Here is an 11,100-nt window from a genome sequence, read left to right as displayed (position 1 = left end):
TCACATCTCAGTTGTAGAATAGAATTACCTTCGATAAAATGATATGCTGGGAAGGCCTACGATTGTATTACAATAAAGCAGAATTGTTTTTTGTACACATGTTGACTGTGTTGCTTGGAGCTGCAGCACAAATTCATTCAAGTCCAGACAGTCAAAAATGTTAGATGGTGAATGACTACTCCCCCTCAGAGGGAATACATTTGGATGCTGGTTTTGTTGTTTCCAATAATGCAATTCTGCCCAGTTCAGTAGCAGGAAGAATGCATGCATAGGCAGAAATTCTTCTGAGATTTTATCACATCAAAATGATTCTCGACAGAACTGGACATTAGTGCAAAATGACAGATAAGAGAACAAACTGGCTTTTTCTGGTTGTTGGAGATGTAGCTGTACATGCAGCTACCATGGCAAAAGATAAAGTACATCCAGGTCATTCAATTTTCTTATTTTTTCTATTATATTGTGCTTAACCAGAATACTTAATATTTTATACAGCCCTCACTAAAATTCAGAAAACTCCCCAGTAACCCTAGGTTACCCAAATCATTAAAAATCTGTGCACTCCGACTTGAGTATGTACTATACTGCCCTACAAAATGCAGTAACTATTAAATAAAAAGTAACATGAGTTCTGCACAGTTTTGGGCCTATCAATAATACCATGGCAAACCAATTAACCAATATATCATAGATGTACCAACGATTCATTTGTTGGGACAGTAAACAAACTTTTAAGCCAATGTTTTCATTTCGTAGTTACTGCACTTTGGCTTTGTGTATTATGTATAACTAACCTTTAGTGTTGCATGTCAATTAGAAATTCAAAAAAGGATTTCTAATGGTGATTGGTCCCAGATTATTATTTCACTCATATTCCATCACTGCAGCTCACCGCATGTTCTTGTTGAACATGACAGGAATGAAAGGTTGTTTAACAGACTCAGCATGATTACACACAGGGTGCAAACTACAGGGGAGCTTGGCCCTCATTAGTAAGATATGAGCTCCCCTGAAAACGTTTGTGATTTAATGTTCATACATTTGTGTGTTTATGGGCTGCTTTTCTATTTGACCTATCCAAATCATACCAGATAAACTATATGTAATGTTGAACATTATTCAGCAGAATATAGTGTGCCCTGCTTAGTTAGCTGGCCGCATTGTGTCATACTTACTCATGTGGAGGTCTGATGTGTTCATACGCAAACTAAATTTAACTTGATGTTAGCCTTTGTAATGTGAAATGGTGTATGGTACGCCATAGGCAATTTATCTAATTCTCTCCTCCTTTAGACAGCAAATGCTCTGTCACTGTCACAAATCACTTAATGTTTTTAATGTTCATTTAGCGTAGACAGCTGCAGATGACGTGCACTATCTCATGCCGACATAACAGCTCTTGTTTGCCAGTCATCATGAAAAGATGTGACAATGACAAAGGTTGTTTTTGCAGCTTGTTAAGATAATATAATTCAACATTTGTCCCCACATTTAAAGGGCACTAATGCATTCATTTATATTTGGGGAAGAAAATGTGAGAGAAATCTGAAAACAATCATCTTTAGTCATAATCCGTTAGATTTGAGATACCTTGTTTCTAGCAGCCTCTTTAGCCTGTTCTTTCAGAGCCCTCCATCTTGTCACGTTCACGGTTGCTATGTGTGTTGACTTTTTTTCCCCTGTTACACTTCTGCCCTTACTACAAGCCTGACTCAGAATATGGAAGTTCCCGAATCCAGGTTACAATGAAATGCAACATAACCGGCAGTGACGAGCTCCACTGGAAGACCAACCGCTGTAGCTACATCACTAACATGGCGGTGCTATTGCATCTAGGGAGGGAATGTCACCACAGACACACAGATTGTAATACTCTGCAAAGAGGCAAGTACCAATCATCATAGTTTTAACTCACTCTTTGATAGATAATAACTTAAAAGACAATTAACTAGATGAAATTCACGGATTATATCTTGAATTATGATCTCTCTGGACTTTTGTAACATTGCTCAATTAGATTTTTTTTTATGAGTTTGTTCTTCCCAAGAGTAATTGTTATTGTAAATGTTATGAATGTATTTTTCCCCATGCCCACTTAACAGTCTGTATGCTACTTATAATATGCTACTATATGTGTTGAAGTGACATTTTTGATTTGATATTGCTATAAAAAGTCCTATATAATCATTCAACAATAATTTGGTTTATTGAATGCACTCTTTCAAAATGAACGAATGAATGCGTGTTTGTGTGTGTGTGTGTGTGTGTGTGTCCTCTTCCTTATGTGTCCAGTCTTTAAACTTTTGAACAGCTCCTCCTGTAGGGACAGGAAGGAGAGAAATCAAGCTTTACAGCAGGGTTAGTGTTTTCATCCTCCCCTCTTACTGTGTTCTCTTGTTATCTTCCACTCCTTCTCCATAACCTAAACCCCTGATTCCTCCCTTTACTCTGATACATAAAGAATCACCTTATCTTCGCTTCAGACGTAATAAGACACATCATCTCTGTCTCACAAGTCTCTGTTTGAGAACAAAGGGGTGGTCAATCAGAAAACTTGTCAAAACCTACAGTCTGAAGCTTCAGTTACACAGTTTGCAACTCAACTGTCTCTATCTCTCTCCATCCCCGTCTCTGTCTCTGTCCCTCTCTCCAGATACTTGAATTGATGCCCTGGGACATCATTATTGAACACAAAATCCCATTCCAATTCATGGCATTAATGCAGTCACTTCAGGCCAGAATATAACTGAATTAGGAAAAGGAGAACAAATCTGATGAGGGTATCTTAAAATACTCCATCATCTGGTGAGAATATTAAAAGCATAAATCTGAGTTACACTGGCTGAGAGTAAAACACTTTGATGTATATGCGATCAATGCATGAGAATGAATGTAGAGAAAGTTTTTGCTTTGCTGAAAAGTTTAACATGGAAATACAGTACGTGCAAAGAAAGTCATTATCTTCGGTGGCTGCTGACATTTGAACAGCATCAAGATGTAAACTCAGGTAGGCAGGTTATCAATGTGTGCTGAGACCTGCTGCTTCCCGGAGATATTTAAAAACTGCATACACCCTGTTCTTTCCAATCTAAACACTGTTGCTATATCCGCCAGAGATTACTGGTGTCAGTGCAGGGTTAGGGCAATAGTGACAGTGGAAATGTGTCTCATGAACTATTGAATACGCCCACCCATAAAGTGTTATGTTGAAAGTAAAGAACAGAAGGCCCTGAATCTTGTCTCTCCAGTTGGACATTTCACCCTTGGATGTTTGTTCTTTTCCCGTTTCACACGAGCTGCACGATAGAAAAGCCATCACTTGCTCGCTGTGAAATGTCCAGACAATGACCTGCTCCATTCACACATACACCTTCCTGTAGACTTTTTGCAAGGGAGCTTTGAGGGCTACAGCTGTAAAGTCTGTTTGATTTGGACATTGGTGTTCTCACATACAACTTCGCTTGGTAATGTCCAGATAATTCCAGGCTTTCAGTGCATGTGTGAAAGGAGCTTATGTTGACATTAAAATAGTGAAATCAGTGTCAGTGCAAAAATATTTTCCACAACACATGAGGGTTATACTATAAGAATACTACAAGGTCTGACAAAGTACATGAGGCTTATGATGAATGAGTGGGTAAGCACATGGCTATTACCTAGGAGACCTGGGTTTGACACCTGCGTGAAACCGATATTAATACTTATTAAATTATTATTTTTCACACTTTGGCTTATTTTTAGGCAACAAAACCACTTGGTAAGGTTTTGGCAACAAAACAGGCTGCAAATATCATTGTTGATCACTGACACCTGGGTGTAAATAGCATCTGCCATCAATATTTCATGCATATATTTACATTTCTGAAACCCATCGGGGGACTTTGTGCTTCTCATCAGAATTTTTCAACTGTACACAGCCAGATGTGTATTATATTGATTCTTATATGATTGATATACAGATAAGTTTTAACATGAAGAGCAGAGCACTTATACAGTAGAGAGATACACACCCTCAGCAGGAATGGAGGAATGACAGAGAGGATCGGTCCGTAAGATAAAGGCTCCTCCCTAAGCATTTAGTTTGTGATATACTGTTTGATAGAAGGGATCAAATGAGGACAGGGAGGCGCATATTACATAGATATAGCAGGAAAGGGGGGAAGCAGGAGGAGGGGAAAATTAAGTACTGTTTCTCTCATGCATTTTTTTCCGCCATAATCTCACTTTCATCCATTCTCCCTTTTATAATACTCTTTCCAAAGCATATTCTTTCACTACCATCTCCGAATTCTTTCCCCCTCTCAGACATCTTCCACTTATTCTATCTCCCCATTCACACAGAACAGGATGAATTATGAGTGGACAAGGGAATTTTGGTCCACTCAAGCACAAAGCAGACCAGAGACAGAGAAAAACAGTAGGGGGCCATGTGAATTAAAGCTGACGGGCTAGTTTGACAGTACAGATAGAGTTCAGTAGCCAAACGCACAAGACTAGTTGACTGAGGAGCATGTAGAGAGAATAGCACAAAAGCAGCAGATGGATTTGTTCAATCTTGAAGGGAGTTGCCGTCCTATTTCCAAGAATTACCTAAAATGTAGTTACAAATCAGAATGCCCTCACACGGCATGTGCACACATTCACACAGCAGTATAACGTTACACAAAACTCTTAAGCGCTTTTGTCAGAAGGAATCAATGTACGACAATGGTATGTGTGTGTATGTGTGTGTGTGTGTGTGTGTGTGTGTGTGTGTGTGTGTGTGTGTGTACGGTGTGTGTGTGTGTGTGTGTGTTTGTAAAGGTTGGGTGTCCACAGAGTTTGGTGAAGTGTATTGGCCCTTAAGGACAGTGCCATCCCTGCTACTGTGTTTACCTGAGAGACTTACAAGCAGGAAAGCCTAATTTCCCTGTCAACATCTCAAATGCAATTGTGATATTTCACATCAGGAAATACAATAGCATTTCACTCAGCAACACTTGTATCGTGAATAGAATATCTGCTTGCTTTCTGTATCCTGCTGTATATCTGATCCTTTTGTTGCAAACCTTGTCACTGCTGTCAGTGTACAGAAAATAAATTTACTGCAGCATCTGACTCCACTGTGCATTTACCTTAGGTTATTCCTACAGATCCGATCATACGCTGAAAAAGGTCCATATTAACGGCACTGCCCAATCATGCAGGCTCACAGCACTCAGTGAATCAGACCCAGGGACTCCAATCCTGTCCATCTGTGTTCCTATGACTGTTACCGACTCCTGGACTCCTCCTGGCGAGGAGCCTTCTCAACTCATCGAGCATTCTGCTCTGTCCACCGCCTCCCTAAATTCTCCAGTATCACTCAGCACTTGTTCCTTTGGCCGCCTGCGATCGTTCATATCAAAATCAATACAGGGGCACAGCTGTTGACCACTTCTCAACAGCTGTTGGACAGGTGTGTAGAGTTTTCTTGGAGCAACCAGTTTCTGCACACAAATCCGACACTTATACATATACTATTTCTTATGGGGCGACACCTTGGGATAAGATTGGCAACCTTTTCCCGATGCAGGGATTAACAGACGGGAAGGTTGTGGAAAATATAGAGAAGGATAAAATATGTGCTTGCAGTTAAATGGTATATGTAATCAGAAAACCTATCATAAATGAACATTGGATATGCTGCAGTAATATTTTAGTTAGAAGGGAACAGAAGACTCAAAATTCAGACAGAGCCGTGTCGGTTACAGTGGATGAGTTTATTCCTATTGTGCATGCGAGTGAGTGAGTGTGTGTGTGTGTGTGTGTGTGTGTGTGTGTGTGTGTGTCTGTGTCTGTGTCTGTGTGTGTGTGTGTGTGTGTAGGCACGTGACTGCCAGTGCATGAGTGTGTTTTTATGAGTGCAAATTTGTGCGACTGTTAGTGTGTCTACTGGTGTGCACATTTGTGCGCACGTGCATGTCTTTGGTGTTAGATACAGCAAGTCCATTTCATTACTCCCCAGTGTTTACTGACAGATACTGGACAGGCCTCAATGAGCAGCTCTGGCTTCATTATCCAGCGCGACTATGGATAGACACAGATCATGGGGCACGCACACACACACACACACACACACACACACACACACACACACACACAAATAGCAGCAGCATCCCATCAGGGATACTTAAGAGGGTGTGACGTCAGAGAGTTTTTATATTCGAGAATTCATAGCCTGACTTTTTGAAGCATCAGAAGTCTGCCCCGATCTGAAATGAATAAAATAAGAATCACACACATTTGTTTTGTCTTACTGACCTACTGACACTAGAGTTGCAACTAATGATTATTTGCATTGTTGAATCACATGTTGCCTGCATTATTTCTCCACTGATCAATTAGTTGTTTGGTCAAAAAAATCACAGAAAATGGTGAAATATGCCAGTGATGACATCCTCAAATGTCTTGTTTTGTTTTCCACAACTCAAAGATACTCAGTTTACTGTCATAGATGAGTAAATGAACCAGAAAATAATCACATTTAGGAGGCTTTTTTTCTCAAACTGATCGATAATCAACATAGTTGGTGATTAATTTAATAGTTGAAAACTAATTGTTTAAACAACTAACTTACATTGACAACGTTGGTTTCCAGGAAACAAAGTTAGTGTTGGACATAATGAACATCGAGTTTGTTATGAGCAGCTCTGTTACCGGTACTTCATGGTGACTTGTCTTTGAGCAGGGAAGAACTGTGATTAGAGACAGAGACTTTAATCTACTGACAGTCGCTGTAGGCATCTTACTACAAAACTTGAATTCATGGGCCCTATTTAAGTATTATAATTATTTAGTAAAAGTTTTGACTTTGGTTCAGGGCCATGTGCTGCTGACATCCCCATTCACAATACACTGATTCACTCACCCTGTCCTCTTCTTCTCTGAGATCTGGCATGGTGCTGATACACAAGCTGATGACAGTCACAGCAACCATGATCACTGACAGGCAAGCAAAGATCTTCCCAGGTAAGCCAGACTGCGGATTCTCCACCATATCTCTCAGCCAGTTCATCACTTTGCGGTACTTTGTCTCCTCCACTGGCACACGCTGCATGGCGTTTCTCTGCCTGCGCTCCTCCTCACGCCGCTCAAGCTCGTGCACCTCTTCGATGCGAGTGTACATCTTCCTCTTACAGCAACGCTCCATGTAAGTCATCTCAACTCCCCAGTAGGTCAGTTCATCGTGCAGAGAAAGAACGCACATCTCCCGCAGCAGGCGCAGTTTCCCCGCAGCCAGGAAGTTGAGGATGACCCTGAAGGCGGACGGCGAGCGGTCAAAGAAGAACTCCTTGCGGGCTTCGTCATAGTCGTCACAGACACTGGCGATGTCCTCAGGTGACCGGCAGCCACAGAGGCGGCCCAGTCGTGTGAGGGGGAACTGCTCCAGGGTGCTCCAGGGGAAGGTGTAGCGGTTTCCCCCAACGTTGATCACCGCAAGTAGGGCATGGTCGATGGACAGCAGGTCCTCTGGTCGATGGATGAACTGAGCCCTCTTGTAGTACACACCCTGGAGAATTAACAATAAAAAGGCTAAAAGGCTCGATCATTTTTTTTGATACAACTATTTTTTTTTTTTTTTTAATCTTTGTTATTTTACTCTTCTTTAAACATATTCATACCTTGATGGTCTCAGTTTCGGGGATCTCTGTGAAGATGCGGTCGAGACTGCTGTCATCGCTGACAGACAGATTGCTGAAGTCATGGTTTGCATTGCTGATGATGGGCATGGCAGCATCTGGAAAGCCTGCTGCAACAGACTGGGCAGCTCAGATCAGGAAATGAAGGCAAAAAAGTCAACTTCAACTTTTCAATCTCAGGACACAGCAGTCTTTTCTGTAGCCCGTTCTCCAACAACTTATGTTAGAGCTTGCACATGAGAACAGCTTTTCTGCAACAGCCCAGGTCTTTTGTAGATAAGTTGAGCATACAAAGGGCTGTAGCTTTCAGTCGTCTGGGCCTCAGAACCCCTCATAACATTCTTTTTCAACAACAGATGAGCTATGGCTGGCCTTTATGTAGGTAAAACCCAGAAAGAAGAGGAACGTGCAGTATCAGGAACCCTGTTGTCACATTCGAATCAGGATGAGATTTGACATTTCTGTCAGAGGTCCACAATAGACTCAGTCGGCATATCAGGATTCAGGCTCAGATTAGTGGGTAATCCGGGTCTGAAGCTAGAGTCTGGAAAAGGAAAGTCCCAGTGGAGAGAGTGGGTTAGGATTGATCAGTTGCTGATAGCTGCAGAGGATGAGCTGGATGAGTCAAGGAGGTGTCCTGGGACTGATGGGGATCCTCTGTGTCAGCACGGCAGGATTAAGGAGGTCCTAGAGACGTGATGGCACTACGCAGGCACTGAAAGAGAAAGAGAAATGTCAGAATGGAGCTAGGATGGATTTAGTTGTCACAATATAGAAAAAGAATGGGCAAAGTTTAGGAAACAGATGTGTGTGAAGACAGAAAATGGTGAGGAAGAGGCATAGAGAGCACACCTCAATGAGACTGCCTTTCAGTGGGAAATAAGATAGACACATCAGCTCTATTGCTATAAATGGTCCGTTAATGTGGTCAGCGCAGGACTTGACAGAATAGCAAAGGTATTTGCACTGCCATCAACTTCCAAAAGGGATGGCTTGGCTGGTTTACTTAATACAAGCAAATTCAAGGAATAAGAAGAAAAGAACATTCAGGTCTGTGGTGTTATTCACACTTTGAGTGAGTAATTGGCTGTTGTAGACGGGCAGCAATCCTAGCAACAGACACTGAAACTTATTGGCACACTTACAGTTGCCCAGAATGGGTGCTGGGCATCAAAGCCCTAAAAAGCTGTGGTTAATTTCAAACTGGGTGCTATCATCATTTGATACGTATTCACTGTAACTTACAGTTTGTCTATTTTCCTACTGCAGTTACTTAATGACATGCATGCATGAAGACCAGCTGCCACCAGATGGAAAAGTCAGAATGACTGGCAGTGGGAAAGAAATTGCCAGTAGATTTTTTTCACAGCTGACATTTTGACTTTTTGGATGGTCATAACAGGAAAAAGGCCTGCATTCTAGTTAGCCATCATTAATAAAGTCAATTACACTTACCGCAGCCCAGTCACCAGAGAAAAATGTTGGCATTGTTTGTTTCTGAAATGCACAGAAACATTGTTATGAAACTTATTTTACACCCTTTAGGGTAGAGATGCTCTGATACCAATTTTTCCTGTTCGATACCGAATCTGATACCTAAACCTAAGTATCGGCTGATACCGTGTATTGATCCGATATCAGTGCTTTACAAAATATATTTTTCTTATTATGGATGTAATATGATTGCTATAATTTCTGTATATCCTGGTTCAGGTTAAACTTTTTGTAAAATCTGAACAAATACATACAGCGAATGAATGACACAGACTTTCATTTATTATCTAGATTGATAGTCATCAGTCTGAAAAAGAACATGAATAAATTACTTTAAACTGGGGCTAAGTTAGGTGGTATCAGAACGGTACGGACTTGCATACCGAATGATATGGATACCCGCATTTTAGGCAGTTTCTGAGGCATTAACGATCATGGCATCGGTATCTGAACAACCCCATCGAGTCTATATGAGACGCACCACGCTTTCAACTGACTTGCTGAATAACTGCAGATGTAAAACTATCTGATTCAATGTTACACGCTCAGAGGGTGAATGGTGAATGGTTGGCTCATACACACAGCAGACTTTTACCAAGGAGACTGCAGTCAAGTTAGTGTCCTGTTGCATGTAAAAGTGAAACTTCATGATATAACGGACATAATTATTTTTACCCACACAAGTGGAGCTCCATAAGTGACACCAACTTGTTGGTATGTGATGAGTAGGGAATGAGAATGGGTTGCAGTGGTTCAGAAATGTTCATATTTAATATATCTGTGGTTTGCAGAAATGTACAATTACAACATTTTATTCTTGCAAAATGTGTGTGTGAAAATGGTCTTGTACGTTTACAGGTATTTGATGTATAGATTTGACACATTTTACCAGCCACAGATAGCAGCACAACTCTTTCAACCTTTCAAGATAAAAAAAAAATCTGTAAAGGCAGTGGCTGAGTATGGCTATAAGATTGAGTGCTATGGTGGCAAATGATGAAAGAATAAGGCCCAGATTGAAACAACTGGAATTATCCTTAGAGACTTATTCTACCATGGCTTGTTGTATCCAGCTACCAACAATAAAGCTGAAAGCTAAATGCCACTGAAGGCCAGATTCTATTGGGGCTATTCCAAACATACATTTAAAACATACAACACATGCACGCTAAAGAAACTCATCTGTCACTTTGACTAGCCCTGACTCACAACCCTGACTGAGTGCAGTGTGCTGTCCTTTAAGACTAATACAGACCTACAGGCCTGTGGGTTTGTCAGAAGTACAGTAGCGCTACATATTTTGCTCACTACAGCCTATATAGGACAAGAATATTATCATCAGTTTTGAGATTATTCTTTTGAGTGTCTATATCTACAGTACCCACAGGTTTATTGAATGAGTAACTGGACACAGCAGACAGTTTGAAGTATTGGACCAACGTGCATCACTAATTCAAATCTTGGAATGCAAGATCCTGTTTTGGAGGAGCCAATAAACCCCTTCTTTCACAATTCTATGGTGTTTCCATCTCACAGGGGGGAGGAAAGCATGATAAACTATTTATTAATCGATATGTATTCCCTGTGGAAGTGGCAAATTTTTCTAGGTGAAATTTTTTTCATTGTGGTGCAGTAGTTCCAAAATGTTTTTAACCGCAAGGCATTTCTACGACCTACTTCGGTTCTCCATTGGACACAAAAGACAGGAGAGGTAGGATATCGGAGGAAGTTGAATGTAAACCTGTTTTCTTCTTATTTGAAGTGTAATAACATATAAAGGTTGTTTTTTTTGCTAGATGAATTTATTGTAAACATATTGAAAGTACTGTTGAACTAAACCAACAATTTCTGTGAAAATGTGTTTATTATAGCAGTAGTTTTGTTTTTCTATGTTTCTATGATGGGGTAATAATGTATTCAGAATTTCTTCAGACAGCTTATATTA

At 40.7% G+C, this 11,100-nt stretch overlaps 1 protein-coding gene across 1 annotated transcript in view; it reads right to left on the bottom strand.

Moving 5' to 3' along the window:
• Nucleotides 1-7,751, bottom strand: part of kcng4a (potassium voltage-gated channel, subfamily G, member 4a) — a gene marked incomplete at its 5' end in the record, with an annotated part of 20,175 nt that extends 12,424 nt beyond the window's left edge. The window contains 2 exons of the mRNA XM_083915967.1: nt 6,890-7,531; nt 7,644-7,751. Of these exons, the coding sequence (XP_083772093.1) occupies nt 6,890-7,531; nt 7,644-7,751 (750 nt within the window). The remainder of the gene's footprint in view (nt 1-6,889; nt 7,532-7,643) is intronic.
• Between the last annotated feature and the right edge of the window lie 3,349 nt (nt 7,752-11,100).

The sequence above is a fragment of the Echiichthys vipera genome, assembly GCF_963691815.1.
Source record: "Echiichthys vipera genome assembly, chromosome: 7".
Lineage (NCBI taxonomy): Eukaryota > Metazoa > Chordata > Actinopteri > Perciformes > Trachinidae > Echiichthys > Echiichthys vipera.
This window is presented reverse-complemented; position numbering and strand designations above follow the sequence as displayed.